Genomic DNA, 16301 nt, shown 5'->3' with positions numbered 1-16301 from the left:
TAAAAAAAACAAGTTTGTGTAACTAAGCAAAACATTGCCTATACTCGTATTTTGGCTTCAACAAAATTATTCCAAAGTAATACTTATTGACTTGTAAAAAGTAATGAAAGGAATTTATATAGGCTTGCTCGGGCAAAGTCTTATATACTGAGCTTCTTAATGGCTATGTTTAATGCTAAATCCAACAGCAACAAGTTCTTCCATTGTTACTTTCATCTTTGGTTTGATTGATTGTGGATGTTTTAAATAAACAAAAGACTCACCTCTTTGACACTCAGATTTTGTTATGTTAAGTCTATCCATTTCAAGACGGAAAACTCAATCCATCTTGCATCCATTCCAAACTCTCTCTTCTATTTTTGGTTCGTTTATATAATTATCCATTTAAAATCGTTTATCCATCTCATACATCTTTTGTCCCAACTCTTTTATTTTCCTTATTTTTATTTTTATTTTTGCCTAAGTTAAACAAGTACATAGGTCTAACTTTTTGTAACGTCTGAATTTTCATTATATTCTAATGAATTTTAACGTTCGTAAAAAACAAAAAAGTTTCAAAATATCTAAAATTTCTCAAAATTATTAAAATGATTTTTTTTGGTAAAAGGTTAATTACTAAAATGATTTGACATATAAGTTTCAAATTTGACCTCAATACTAACTTTCTGATCCTATTACTAATTTCATTTTTGGCTAATATTTTTTTTTGTCAATACTGTTTTTTTGTCGATTATTGTCAATAATGTTTTTTAATATCCGAATTATCCACTCTGGTCTTTTCCTTATTAATTTTTCGAAAAAAAAACAGGCCTATATTCGTCATTACAAGTGGATTATGCGGTCATTAAATAAATATTAACGTCGGCGGATATATCCAAGAATAGAAAGAAGTATGCAAAGAGGTCGAAAACGTTACCGTTTCGGGCCAACCAAAAAAAAAAAAGGAAAAAAAAAGCCGATTCGTTACCTTCTCTGTCATTTCTCTTTTAGAGACTTAAATGTTAAATGGCCTTAAGGCCTTGTGGTGGATTCACAATCTCCTCTCTTCGCAACGCTTCCGCCGCCAACGACAACCTGTTCTCTTTCCTCTCCTTCTCTTCTTCTTCTTCGTCGTCTCCGGCGACGAGGAGCCTCCTTTTCTCTTCCCTCTCCTCCCTCCGTGACCTCCGTCGATTCGCCTCCAGCGCCTCTCTTTACCGTCAACATCTGCGCCAGCAACAGCAACAACAACAACAACAGCAACATCAATCTCGCGTGAAAGGTTTGGATAAATCGGAAACGCTGGCGCAGAAGATCGGAAAATCTATCCGGCGTGCCGGTGCGCCGTCTAAGGCTAGGGTTTACGCCGATGTCAACGTTGTTAGGCCCAAAGATTATTGGGATTATGAATCCCTTGCTGTTCAATGGGGGTAATCTTTTAAACTAATTTACTTAGCTTTCTAGATCTTTGCCTTTGGTATGAGATTGGTTTTGATGATTTAGAGGGATTGATAGATTCTGAAATCAACGTGGAATGTAGATTTAGGGATTCTTAATGTCGTGAAAATTAACGCAGAATTGATATATTTCTTGTACATAATCTCTTGCAAATTGCTGGAATTGATACTGGTTCTTGACGTTGTGTGGTGTGGTTACTGTTCAATAGATATGTGTTTATCTTGAGTTAGTTTGTGTGGAGTTAATCACTGTATTTCTTGTCAGTGTTTAAGGTAGTTTCATTGATGGTGCAGTGTACAGGATGATTATGAGGTGGTGAGGAAAGTAGGAAGGGGAAAATACAGTGAGGTCTTTGAAGGCATCCATGCCACTGATAACGAGAAATGCGTTATCAAGATTTTGAAGCCTGTGAAGAAGAAGAAGGTTTGTGGATTTTCAGACGCTTCTCGTTTTGGGAATTTTATGCTCAGTATTAAGCGTGTTTTGAATTCTTTATTTTGCTCCTCCTTGATGTGCAGATCAAGAGAGAGATTAAGATTCTGCAGAACCTCTGCGGTGGGCCAAATATTGTAAAATTGCTCGACATTGTTAGAGATCAGCAGTCGAAGACGCCGAGCTTGATATTTGAACATGTGAACAATAAGGATTTTAAAGTCCTGTATCCAACTCTCTCAGACTATGATGTTCGATACTATATCTATGAACTTCTAAAGGTAAGTAATCAAGTTTCTTGGGATCCTTTACCGGGATTTCTTGTATGTAATAATACTTTGATGCTCTGTCAAATGTATTTGGTACATTAATGTGTAGTATCCGAAATTATTTGACTTGTGAATCAGTTTTAAATGTTTGTTGTTTCACTCTGTTTTCCTAATTCTGTTTGTTGTGTTCATGCAGGCGTTGGATTTCTGCCATTCGCGTGGAATCATGCACAGAGATGTGAAACCGCATAATGTTATGATTGATCACGAGCAACGGAAACTACGTTTAATTGACTGGGGTTTGGCAGAGTTCTACCATCCTGGGAAAGAATACAATGTTCGTGTTGCTTCAAGGTAGTCCCTTTGGTTGTTTCTCTTTGTTTTAAATTTTCAACAATGCTTCCTCTGCATGAGAAATGTATGCGCTCAGCACTTGGGGATTTTTAGAAAGAGAAACATAGCCTTATACTTCATCTAGCTGATATAAAGCATTTGCTTAATCTTTAACGTGATTTCACTCGCTTCATATGATGAGCAGATACTTCAAAGGTCCAGAGCTGCTGGTGGATTTACAGGACTATGACTATTCCTTAGACTTGTGGAGTCTTGGGTGTATGTTTGCTGGAATGGTGAGCGTTTTAAACTTTTTAGTTTTATTCTGGTGTGTGTTTTTGTTTAGCTGATAAGAGTTTTGGTGCGTGTTGTTTATTTTATCCTGAACCTTTTCAGATCTCAGAACCTTGAGATTACTCTCCTAGAGATACATACAGTGATTTATATCTATTTTCGCATCTGATGCCGAATTTCTCTACAGATATTCCGCAAGGAACCCTTCTTTTATGGACATGACAACTATGACCAATTGGTCAAAATTGCAAAGGTAAGATTTCGAAAAGCTTTAACCTTTGAATCATCTTGTTACGTTCCTCCAAGTTAACTATGTGTATATAATACAACTATGACAGGTGCTTGGCACAGACGAACTCAATACCTATTTAAACAGATACCGCATAGAATTGGACCCTAATCTTGCATCCCTCGTGGGGAGGTATCCCAATTTTAAAAGTTCTTGAAATCTTTCAGAATCACAGTTTTCGCATTCCATTTCTGAATTTTGAATTATTGATTCTTTGATTTTCTTTTATAGACATAGCCGGAAGCCATGGTCGAAGTTCATCAACTCTGAAAACCAGCACTTAGCAGTTCCTGAGGTACACAAAATTTGCTTTTACTCTATATATTTAAGAAGCTGTAAAACGAAAAACCGGATATTTTGGATGACTCAGGTTTTTTTTTTTTCATCTTAAAAAGGCTATTGATTTTGTGGATAAATTGCTGAAATATGATCACCAAGAAAGGCCAACTGCTAAAGAAGCAATGGTAAGAAACAATTATATTCATTCTCCTTTTAAGGTCAAGAGTTTCTTAGATTGTACATAATCGAATTGATTATATGTTGATTTTTCAGGCGCATCCGTATTTCTACCCGATTAGGAATGCAGAAAGTAGCCGCACCCCACGTGGCCAATGATCCTGAAACATTTGCTTGTTCAATCTCCGATTTTCATTTCTTTACGGATTCAATTTGTTTAAAAATCGATTTGCCCTGATTTTCTGTCTCTCAATTGTGTGTGTTGCTGTTTTGCTCCTCCTGAGTTCTCAGTGTTTCAACTCTTTTTTAATTCATTTATAAAATCCACAAGACGGGTTAAAGAAGTTTCTCTTCAGTTTTAATTTTACTGGAAAATTTTATGTCTTCGCTTTTGGAGTGGAAGTTGACGAAATCTGTGGCCGGAAATTAGTTAACGACGACAGACAATCAACTCTTTCTCGGCTTCGTTTTTGGTGAATCACCGACGATGACATTTGTTTTCGTTTCTGAAATCTACGGTGAAACCAAAGATCACTTATTCCTTGGGTGTCTGTTCAGCCACGACATCTCGAGTTGATGTATTTCAAAGCTCCTTTGTCCCTTCGTAGGTTTCATGACATGGTCACTTTTCCTAACGTGGCTAAATGATTCAAGTCAAGAAACTTTAATGCTCGGCTTGTTATTAGGTTTAGTCAATGGGAAATTCGCAACACTGAGCAATAATATATCATTTAAACTCAATATCTGACTTTTTCTCTCTCCTCCTTTTCTCTCTCGAGCGAAATCAGATCTGAAACTTTCTCTTGCAGACACCTTAAAGGATCCTTCCGATCTCCCTCTCCGGCGCGCATGGTGGCTCACCGTCGCCGGAGGAGGGACTCTGATGGCATCCTCTTTCGTTTGTTAGGTGTTTTGTCTCAGTTCAGCCGTCGGCTCGGTGTGGCGTCAAAGTGAAGTTTCTCCGGTGTGTAGTCTTCGTTCGACGGCGACGGAGCTTCAGTGGCGTCGCTGGGGTTGCGGTGGTGGAAGGCGATCTCCTTGTGCTGATGCGCCTCTCTGTCGTTCGCGTCGTTCTATCTCGGTGGGGTTTGCTTTTTTTGGTGTTCACCGGCGTTTCCCTCCGACGGTCTCTTTCGGCTTTTCTTTGCGAGTCCTCGTCGCCGGCGGCGAGCTCTCCGATTTTCCTCGGTGGTGTAGTTCGTCTCTCCCCGGTTAAAGTCCATCTCTGCCTCGTTTTGTTCATAGCGGTGTTCCCGAGGCATAGGTGTGGTGGCGATGTAGGCTTTGATCTCCTCGGCTCCAGCGGCAGCGATTCGGACCTAGAGGACAGGTTCAGTCTCTGGTTTTGGTTTCGTAGGAGAGGTTTGGCTTGTGGCTAGCCTCGGAGTGGTGGCTCTCGTTTCTTCCGGCGTGTGTGGCTCCACCAACAGTGTCTCTCGACGGTGGTTTTAGGCGGGTGGCTCAGCGGCTGTTCTCTCACCATGTTCGACGAAGTTTCCGGTGCCGTCTTTTCACCGTTGTGGCTCGGGTTTCGCTGTGGGTGTGTGTTTGTGTTATCAGCAATTCTCAGCAGTTTCGCAGTTTGGTCTTGGTCTTGACTCGTGAGGACTCCGATCGTGGTTCGGTGTAGATAGTGGAGCCTTTCGAGATGTGTATTGTAGAGGCACCGGTCTGTTGTCCGGTTAGATTGTAGCTGTGGAGGTTGGTCCCTATGGAGGCTTCGGTTTCTACGGGAATGGTGGTTGGAAGTGACTTCTCCGATTACCGCTCAGACTTCCTTGTCACCGGTTGCAGTTTAGTCCGTTACGCATTTCGGAGATTGCGTCAGTTTTCGGAGAAGCTGTAGGTATTTTTTCCGGTGGTTAGAGGACGGGCCTCGGAAGGGCGCTCGTGGCAACTATGATGTGAACTCTAGTTCTTTGAGCTGCGGCAAAAACGTGATGGTCTGTGCTTTTGCACGTGATTGCTGCTTTCTCATCTTGTTTGGTTTCGGTTTTAATTTTCTTCTCTTACTTGCTGGATCTTTGGCTTTTTTGTGTTTCTGTTGTTTCTTTGTTGTTTTTGTGTGTCAGTAGATTTTTGTTTTCCGTTTTATTCGTTGTATCTCTGTATTGTCTGTAAAAAAATCAAAAATTTGGTATAAAATTTAACATTTAACCCAAAAAGAAAAAAAAATCCGCAACACTTGCTCCGCAAGAAGCCAAGAAGGCATATTCTAAGGTTCAAAACACTCTACCATTGTGGTTTGGAGACTCAATCATCTCGTAGTTGTTCACAGTTATTGTACTGGCCTTTCTTTTTTTTATAAAGCATTCATCAATCACGGCAATGATCAAAACATGCATATAAGAAATTTATTGTACTGGTCTCTGTTCACCCTAGATTGTCGATGTCGTTTCAGGCATCTTTTTAAAAATTAGTGCTTCGTTCTTGTACCAAACATAATGATGGACTTCTCTGTAAAAAAAAATGGAAATGAGTTTGGTTGTGATTAGAAATTTAGAATGAATTGATTTGTGAGTCATTTGAACAAATATAGTTGGACGAGATAGAAAACAGAGAATAGAGTCTGAAACTTGATATTTTTTTTATTAAGACAGCACAACCTTAAATAGGTATTTTACATTATCCTTTTTAATTGGCGGAAAGAATTTTATTTTATTAGGATTTTAGGAAAAATTTTGGTAACTCAAATCCCTAAGTATCTTGTACTTGTATGTGTTTTAAACTCTCAAACCTAAAGATTCGAGAAACTATTTGGTTTTACCCATCTTGATACATTTCAGAAAGGAAAACAAAAAAGTTCGAGAAATGGATTTATCTCAAACATCCTAAACTGGCTTATTGAATTTTTACAACCACCACATCGTAATTTTTACTCGACATCTTAAACTAATTTAACCGTAGCTTTTCCCTGAATCATATTTTAATTTTTAGTTTTTTTGGCAAGCTATATCATATTTTAAATTATCTTTAAAATTATTCAGAACCGATAGAATTCTTGGAATCTTGTCTCTTCACTATTGGAAAACCAGGTAAGCTGAGAGAAAAAAATATATAATATTTGGGACTATTGGCTAGAAATAACGATTCGTTATTGTAATTTAAATGTAGAGTCGTTTAGTGACGTCTCAGTAATAAGAAGATGCATTGGTGTACATACGCGCATCGAGAATATAAATAGAGTCCAACGCCCCAAATTAAGAACATATATAACGAATCATCACCCGTGTTTCTGATAATTAGTAGATTATGTGTTAAGAATTATATAACTTTTCAGACCCGAGATCTAAGCATGTAATATGGTTTGGTTCCAAGTGTTAATCGATCATGCAATTTTGAGGTTCGTTTTGATATTTTTTAGTTTAACTAATAACATTGAGAAAATTGCTCAATTTATTCTTCATCTATTTGCAATCGACATAAATAATTTTTAACTGTTGTAATTACAAAAAAATCCTCAATTCAACGTTAACCATGTAAAATTAAAATTAATATAGTCAACCGTTAATTAAGAAAACAGAAGACGTTACATTAAATCTCGTTAAATTTTTTATGAGTCTAATTTCATAAAGTTAATTTGCCAAATTAAAAGTTGAAGAATTAATTAATCTGTAAAATTATAAAACCTGAGGAATTAAATGATCTAATATTTAAAAATATACACATAACTGTTAAAAATTTATTTATAACAATGGTGAGAATTATTACGTAATATTAAAAACTATTGAATGTGCAAAAAAATCAAATAAACTATATATAGCTCTGGTCTAATAAAAATGGTAGTTCAAGTTGAGAAAAAAATGTAGCATTTTGCAAAAACAATTTGTGGTAAAAAACAGGTAAATTCTATTTTATGAAAACAGTTTAGTTCCGATCAATTTTCAAAATAATTAATACAAAAGAAAAGAACAAAATTTACATAAAATAAAAAGATAACATAAAAAGATAAGAAGAATTTTAGAAATTAATTTAACAAGCGTATATATTTCTAATTTTTTTGTAGCTCTTAGATGGTACTCATGTGCTACAAACTAGATTTTTATAATTATAAAACAATACTTTACAACATAATTTAGTCTATCAACTACTGATCTAAAATAAAAATATGGCTCACAAGAAATTAAAAAAAAAAAAAATAGGTGGTCTTACATCTATAAAAATATGATGGTAAAATCCAAGTAATTTAGGCTTTCATGCATGAATAATAGAGAATTACTTTATTAATACCGTCAAATACAAAAAAAAAATCTGTAACTGTAAAAACTTTCGGTTAAGTTCTTATATAGTTTTATATAATTATTTTGATTTTTTCTCTTTTCAAATTTAATAATTTTTAATGTTAAAAAATTATTAAAATTGTTATGAACAAACAATTTAATAGTTTCTTTTCACATTCAATAGTTCTTAGTGCTATGTAATAATTCTCACCGTTGTTATGAATAAGTTTTAACAATTATGTGTATATTTTTAAATTTCAGTTTATTTAATTCCTCAAGTTTTATATTTTTACAGATTAATTCTTCAACTTTTAATGTGGCAAATTAATTCCTCAACTTTATATTGACTCTGCGAAATTAGACTCGTAAAAAGCTAACGAAATTTAATGTAACGTCTTCTGTTTTCTCAGTTAATGATTGACTATATTAATCTTAATTTTGCATGGTCAACGTTAAATTCAGAATTTTTTTGCAATAACTATAGTTGAGGATTATTTATGCCAATTGCTACTAGTTGAGGACTAAAATGAGCAATTTCCCAAAAACATTGGGTAATTCGTTACATTGGGTAATAAAATTTTTTCAGTTTTGATATTTTATCATAATTGCAAATGTTAAAGATTTTGATTTGTATGAATCCTATTTTTACTTGGTAATAACGTACTTAAAAAAATAAAATTACTTTTGAGATAACGGTTTGGAGTTTTGAAGTTGGGTTTAAAGCGTTATAGTGGGTTGGTCTTCAGTTTTGCTCGGCGGAATGGCGCTTGCTATATATTTGTAGATGGATATGGCTTGTACGCAAATCATCATGTGTAAGGTTATTGATCTTCTCTGGTATATCTCTAATCGGAGTTCAAGGTTTATCTCCTTGAGTCTAGGTCAGCTCAAGTTCGTTGGCCTTTTGGTGTGGCAGTGATGATTTTATCTTTTGGTCTCTGGTTAATTCTGGCCCTGCTTTCATTTCTGCTGGTGTTGTCTATTTGGAGCTTGTTTTTGTGCTTCCTGCGGTTTCTTTGGCCCTCGGTGGTCACTGTTGGTTTAGTTCTTCTCAAGGCTTTTAATTGTTCTTTGGTGAAACTCCGGCGTCTACAGGTTCTGTATTCGATCTCGGGACTACTCTTATTCAGAGTTTCAGTTTTAGTACTTTGGAGTTTTAGTTTTCAGTTCTGTTGTACCGTTTCCATAGATTTTACCTCTTTTTTAGACTTCCCTTCTTCTGGAACTTTGTTTCCTTTGTTTGGGCTTTCTTCGAAGATCTCTTAGCTTCGTTTCCTGCAGCTTATGTGTTTCAAATATGTATCTCAAACTTGTATTTCATGGTTTGATAAAAAACAAAAAAATTAGAAAGAAAAAAAAAAGGATAACGGTTTATGTAACTCTTGTTGGGATATCAATCCAAATCCCTTATTGAAAGTTTAGACCAAGAGTGTCTAGTATATAAGCAAGATGTTCAACATATTAGTATGAAACATTTTGGGAAGGAATCCAAAAACAAATTTGTGCGGGCTTTGCCACTTAGGCCCAAAGCGGATAATATGATACTAATAGGGAGTTGGACATGGGCTTTTCAGCTCAACAATTGGTATCAGAGCGAGGTTCTGGAAAAGATGAAGCTGGACAACTAGGCGTGGGCTGTGTGTCCAGTGGAGGAAAGAGAGCCCTCAAGATGACCTTGCGATTGGGATGTGCCTTGTATCGAAAATATTCTTAACGGTACGCGAAGGGTTTGGTTGGGCGATACACGATGGGTGCCAAGTTTTGCAGAAGGTTGGGAGACCACGGGTTTGTGTGATACTTGGTTTGAGGGATAGATTGTTGGGATATCAATCCAAGTCTCACATTGGAAGTTAAAACCAAGAGTGTATAGTATATAAGCAAGATGTCCAATAGATTAGTATATATGAGGTCTTTTAGGAAGGAATCCAAAAACAAATCTGTGCGGGCTTTGTCATTTGAGTCAAAACGGATAATATCATACTAATAGGGAGTTGGACATGGATTTTTCAGCTCAACAACTCTTTTTAATGTCCCTTTGTTCACTTGCATCTTCTAGGTTTAAACATTCAGCCAGAAAAAAAAAACATAACTCATTTCAAGTCAAAGTCAAAGTCATCGCAATTTTAAGTCAAAGCCAAATATGTTTCCTAGTTTCCTCAGTGATGAGGTGTTATGGAGAGTGAAAGTACGCGCATGGGGTAGAGATTGGTGGTCGGTAAATCAGAGAAATAACTGTAGACAATAAGAAAGCACGAGAATCTGTAATCTAAACAAAGATGATTAGGCGACATTAAGCACATAATCCGATCTTGAGGACTGTGTCTGTATAACAATCTCTCCCTGTCTTAGATTTTTTATAGTTTAGTTTGATCTCTCTGGTTCCCTTTGTCTAATTAAATGATTATGTAATCATCCTGTTTCGAGTAGCTATTATTTATTATAGACCTATATGGTCTTCTTCCGTATCTAAAATGTTCCATATCTTTGAAAAACTGATCTCTGAATATTTAGGTGGATTATGCACACCCAAAGATATTGTTGGATCTAATATATTTAAACATATGAAAATCAAATATGAAGATATAAAATTGATAAGTGGACTACAAAGCGTGTGGGTATATATCCATTGGTTGTATAATCCCTTCCAATGACCATGTCGTTAAGTATGTGGGTACTACAAAGCGCATTTTGCTTCACTATTCATTAGATAAAGCCATAAAGGGTTCCTCAGGTCAAACATAAATTACTAAATTGTGTTGTTCTGACTTCTGATATTAAAGTTATCACCAATGATATGTTTTTAGTAGTCAAATATATATATTAAATGGCATGCATGCGGCATGCGCTACAAAAAAAAAAAAAACTTTTCATGTTTTTTTCTGATATAAAATATCTTAGCTTGTAGTATTTGTGAGGTTTTTTAAATAAAATATGTATATAGACCTTAAAAGTTACAACCTAAAATCTACACGTACAACCATAATAATCGGACACGCAAGCACATGCATTATTTGTTTTCTTTGTATATATATATATATATATAACTTCATATATATATGAAGTTACAAATCTTGAGTATATAATTTTCTGGACTTCTTAAGGGCATAATTTTCTAGATTTGAAATCATACATTTGATTATACATGTGAAATCTTAAATCATCTCTGTACATAAGTTCACATTCGAACTATATCTTATGGAATTGAATCCACAGAATCAACCGCTCTTTATCATATAAGAACCAACCATACTTGTGTACAATTGTGTGCACATAACAGACGTTTATACTGTTTTTAGTGATCATTTAAGTATATCTTGAGTGAATATTACATGAAGATATTAATTGTCAACAAGTGAAGTCTAAAACCTTAGCTCAATCTAATTGGTAGAAACCATAATAATCATATATATTACCATTTGATTAACGTAGTGACTAGTGAGTCTCTTTCTAGGGACATCATCACACTCATAACCAAGTACGTATGGTACTATAAAATGATATATTTTAACCAATAGGAAAACCAAAATATATAATGAATTAAGTACTAATTGCTTAGACCAATGTTTACTACAACTTTCCAGGTTATTTTAATTATTTATATATACTTTCCGATAAATGATTGGAGTGTATATATAACATTTATTTAACATGAACTTGTGTGGTTATAAGAGCGCATATCGGAACACAATATTTGTTTGTCGACGTCGGATGATTAAGAAACTTTATTACGGTACTACAATCATGCATGTAATGAACGTAGGCAATAAATATTGTTGCTTGACCCTGCTACCATTCTAACCCTACACTATTAGTTGTCCTTGAACATTTCGTTTTATTTTATTAACACGTAAATGTTAATGTTAACCTAATAACCTGCATGTTCCGTAGACTTCATGCATCATAAAACATGGTTAGGACATTTTAAATTAAAGAATGAACTAGATTAATTATCACGAAAGAGAGTTGCTAATTATGTCTGCCATGCATGGATGGTGATGATGATGAATGGCGTTGATTTGACAAGACGAGAGTGATGACATGGCAGAAGCTATGATGACCCATTAATTCTCATTAGCAGTAGACAACGCTCCATGTCTCACTTCCATGTTTCTCTCCTTTTATCATCCTTAGCCAACATAGAAGAAAGATAAAATATTCATATATATATATATATATATACTATATACAATGATTCACGTATATATATATATTTAATGTGTATACAACCAAATGATAAAATTATTCGAATCACTCGAGGCAAATCAGAGTTCATGATCAAATAGAAACTGATTTTCCTATAATGCGCGCGCACACTTATGTGAAATTGAAGGGGAAAAAACATTTGCAAAATTACATTAAAATTGCAATTGTAAAGAATACTCCAGTTATAAAAAGTAGTGTTCTAGAAAGAGGTTGGTTGTCGACAAAAAAAAGAAAGAGTTTGGTTGATAATCTAAATTATTTGGAAAATTTATGGATTCAACATACACTAGCTCAATTAACTGATACATTTTTTTTTCACAGGACCAAATAATAGATAGATATTACTAACAGATGAAAAACTTATTTTTTATTTTCTGGTGATCACATTCATCGTTAGAACCTTCATAAAGAAAATTAAATATATATCCTACTAAATTTAAACACATATCTTCCACTTCTACTCTATCAAAAGACTTTTGTCGCATCTATTTAATGGCTTTTTGTTTTGTCGCTCGTTCCTATCCAGTAGTTCGCTTTGTGTCTCATCTTTATCTCCCCACCACAAGACCACATAACTCTCAGATGGTAATACTACGAGAAAGTATATCCCTTGAGAGTTCAAAAAAAAGAAATAGTATGCTGAAAATAATATCTTTTAGTAGATATTTTAGAAATCGAGTTTCGAGTATAAATCTCTCTGAACGTTTTTTTTTTGACAAAATATCTCTGAAGCCTGAGCGTTACGTGATGCCAACATCGTGGGTTATGCGGAAAACATCAATCAAAGCACTCTTTTTATAATGTACAAAACAAAAGTACAAAATATCGTACATGGACTTTTGAATAAGTACGAATTTCGTATAAAATACATTGCACGTAGAGGTATACAAAGGTTCATGGGTCGAGTCAGAGGCATAGGGCTGTAGGGACAAGGTGCATAATCTTGGGTTTCCAGACGAGCTATGGCCTTACCCTATGCGTCAGAAATTAAACTGCCCTCGCTACAAATATTTATTACGTTTAATGAAATTAACTACCAGTTTTTTATAAAAGTAATAATTTCTGAAACTACTTAAGAGCAAAATTAAGAGTATAACACCAAGTAAATTAAGTTGGATGAGTAACTATTTTTTACCTTTTGACAAATAGAACAGACAAAACTATTTTATACCCCTTCTAATCAATTTTTTTTTGCTTCAAAATCTTTGAATAAACTAATTTACAATTAAATACTACGTCAGAATTTGAATATTTATTTATTTTTCAAAAAAAAAATAGTGATTATATATAAGAATGTGTTATCCTCCATAGAAGACATATAATGAAATGTCATCCGTTCTATGCAAGAGATTTACTTAGATTCACTTATCAATTTACATAAAAAAAATAAATAATTGTTTGTTTTCAAACATTAAAACATGACATATATAAATAATTGCATATGCAGTGGTTTGAAGTTTGAATAATACATACAATTTTTTTAAAAATACGGATAAGTAAATTATAACAAGTACTTGTCATTGTTTCAATACACCGGTGCCTACCAGAGTTAGTCGACGGTAACCTAAACCCATTTCATCGTTGATTAGACAATAGACATAAGTACATAACCTTAAGCAACTCTTCCGTTTCCTATCTCGTTACGTTTTTCCTACACAACAACACGATTTTGTCTCTGTCCCTCGCCGCTTTGTTCCTCTCAAACATCTACAGCTGGACCTCATTTATGCAACTAAGAGACATCGTAGGGGCGTTTAAGTCATTTTCCCTTTCTCTTAGGTCGGTAAGTAGAAGAAACTTTGGCTCGTGGCTTTGACTGGTCTTGGCCTCCTCGTTAAAGGTTAAAGGTCAAAGGCTCAAAGGTTAGGGTTTAGTAGCAAATTACATTGTTAAGTCAAATAATAGGTTAATAATTAAGTTATATCATTGACAAAAAAAGAGGTTGATCTCATCGAGATTTTTCTGTCGTAATCGTAGGAAACAAATAATTTCTGTCATATTTTTTATTACTAAGCATTTATTAATAATTCTTTTTAATTCACATTCATATAGCTTTCCGTTTAGTATATGTAAGGATGTCTGGAAAGCGTATAAATATACTATATTACTCTCGTGGATGTATTTCTTATATAATGTAATCAAAGATGGTGGGATCATATATATGATAACGGCTTCTACTTTTTAGTCAAATTCTTTTATAATCAATTTTTGAAGGTCGCATACTTGAATATCATATCAGGTGGTCTTTGTAGTGAAATATTATTGTTTTGACAAACTGAGGAATAGAAAAACTTTATATGTATTGTTGGAGGCTTAATGTCTTGAATCATGTTGATCCCGCCCTCGCTTATAGTTTTTTTTTTTTCCATATATAATGCATTCAGGTGAAATAAAAGTTGAAGTTCTGCAAATATGAAGCATACGATATTTTAAAAGATAATAGATTAATCCTATTATAAATCTAAATGACACCATATATATATATATATATATATATATATATTTAAATGTGAATGCGAGATTTGTACTGCACCGGCCCAAAGTAGGGATTATATATTAAACCAAAACTATTACAATAAATCAAGATCGTTTCAATGATGTTCTCGAGGAATTTGTCGTGGAATTTGTATGTTTTTAGTTCCTTACAGTTAATCATATGTAAATATTATAAGAATCAGTATGCGTGTTTGAATTTCACAAATTTGACCGGAAATTAGGCACTAATATGTCTGCTTATTACTCGACACTTTGCGTCATACGATGTGGTCCATGGTTTATGTTATGTTTTTAGAAAGCTCCTCATCACATATACAGAATCTTAACTAAATAGGCTAGTATAGGCTAGTATTTTAATTATTTTAAAGTTTAAACAAGCAACATAATTACTAAATTATTTAGTAATTTAGGTAATCATAAATTATAATATATTTATATTACAAACATTTAATTTAGGTTATGTTATCTATTCTCTCCATATTCTTTTCTTAATCTTAGATATTTTAGGGTTCTAATTATTAACTTCTCACTATTTTTGTCTTCTATTTATCTTTATATGATTATTTTATTTGATTAATGATCTTTTCGATATTGGGGACATATTAAGTATCAATTATCATATATCAATTTTTCTTGAAATTTTTAATCGATAGAGAAAAACCAAAATCTATTAAACTATGATAATTTCATTAATTGTTTTGAATGAATACTAAACTTTGATACTTCTGCCCGGCCAAGCATTTACATATGCTCGTTTATATTCAAAATATTTTTTTTTTCTTCCAAAGCGACATAAATTTTTAAAAGAAAATAATAGAAAACTAAAAGATATTTTGACTCTGATTAAAAATTTATTAATAAAGCCTCACTATAAACAAAAGAAAAAACTGAATTCTTAAAATACACAAATGAAATGGTAACAAGGTAAGATAGGAACAAATGTTACATTTTTAACAGAGAAAAAAAACACACAAATATTACATTGCTCTTAGTGCCTTTCTTTGTCTTTTTTTATATAATTAATTTGCGTTTATGGTGAATTCTATGACGTCAGCGCTTTTGTCATTTACATCTTTTACTATAGATGATATTATATTCAAATGCAATGGTTGTAGTATAATACAAATGAAAATCTGTTTTCGTTATCGGATAAACTGTAGAGTATATGCATTAAATGACTATGATTTGGTCATTTATTTGAAAATGATAAAACTATAAATAAGTTGAATCATTTATTGTAAATTCTTAAACTTTAACGTGGACTCGCATATTTTTAATATAAAATACGTTACTTTAGTCGTTTATTTACGATTTTGCAACTACATGTTTTACACCAACAAATCATGCCATACACTCAACTCGGAGGGACGAAATTTTTTTACATGGATCATAATATTTATTATCTAAAAAAATGATATATGTTTCACTGAAAAAAAAAATTCACCATTAATAAATATCTCATAGATGCATTTTATGCTCACTCATATTTTAAAATTATTTTATTCTAGTTTTATTAGTTTTATCACGGATTTATTGTAATAGTTTCAAATACTTGTTTTTTAATAAAACAAACTAGACAATTGCTTAAAAACTCATCACCAATACTGTTGCGCGTATTAGTGTCCACAAATTTCATTTTTCGACGAGATACCTTTCTAAATTATATCAGCTTGTAGAAGGTGTTTAGAATTTATTTGAGTAATTATTATTTTAAGATAAACTCTTATTTATAGTGCTTCCGCTTCTAAATTGAATCATTTACAATGTGAGATAATTATAAACTTTGTTATGGATTTTTATTTTATAATTTTATGTGATGGTTATTGGATCAATATTCTCTAATATTTATTGAATTATCTTAAATTTTAAATT

At 33.3% G+C, this 16301-nt stretch overlaps 2 protein-coding genes across 2 annotated transcripts; one reads left to right on the top strand and one right to left on the bottom strand.

Moving 5' to 3' along the window:
- The first annotated feature begins 999 nt into the window (after window positions 1-999).
- LOC18021774 (casein kinase II subunit alpha-4, chloroplastic) lies at window positions 1000-3854 on the top strand. The gene is made up of 10 exons (XM_006404710.2): window positions 1000-1409; window positions 1731-1860; window positions 1956-2150; window positions 2335-2492; window positions 2677-2767; window positions 2953-3018; window positions 3104-3186; window positions 3286-3349; window positions 3450-3518; window positions 3607-3854. Exons 1-10 carry the CDS (start codon window positions 1006-1008, stop codon window positions 3667-3669), a joined length of 1323 nt encoding a protein of 440 aa, XP_006404773.1. The 5' UTR covers window positions 1000-1005; the 3' UTR covers window positions 3670-3854.
- Window positions 3855-11700: 7846 nt separating this feature from the next.
- Window positions 11701-11836, bottom strand: LOC112087976. The gene is given in 2 exon segments (XM_024158100.1): window positions 11701-11719; window positions 11721-11836. Coding segments are annotated over 2 exon segments (135 nt in total).
- Between the last annotated feature and the right edge of the window lie 4465 nt (window positions 11837-16301).

The sequence above is a fragment of the Eutrema salsugineum genome, unplaced genomic scaffold (assembly GCF_000478725.1).
Source record: "Eutrema salsugineum unplaced genomic scaffold, Eutsalg1_0 scaffold_15, whole genome shotgun sequence".
Lineage (NCBI taxonomy): Eukaryota > Viridiplantae > Streptophyta > Magnoliopsida > Brassicales > Brassicaceae > Eutrema > Eutrema salsugineum.
This window is presented reverse-complemented; position numbering and strand designations above follow the sequence as displayed.

Excerpts from the sequence above, each read along its gene's own strand:
- LOC18021774 (XM_006404710.2), top strand. The coding sequence starts at position 1,006 with ATGGCCTTAAGGCCTTGTGGTGGATTCACAATCTCCTCTCTTCGCAAC. Across the intron at positions 2,493-2,676 it reads AATGTTCGTGTTGCTTCAAG|ATACTTCAAAGGTCCAGAGC; the intron begins GTAGTCCCTTTG and ends TATGATGAGCAG. Across the intron at positions 3,019-3,103 it reads AATTGGTCAAAATTGCAAAG|GTGCTTGGCACAGACGAACT; the intron begins GTAAGATTTCGA and ends CAACTATGACAG.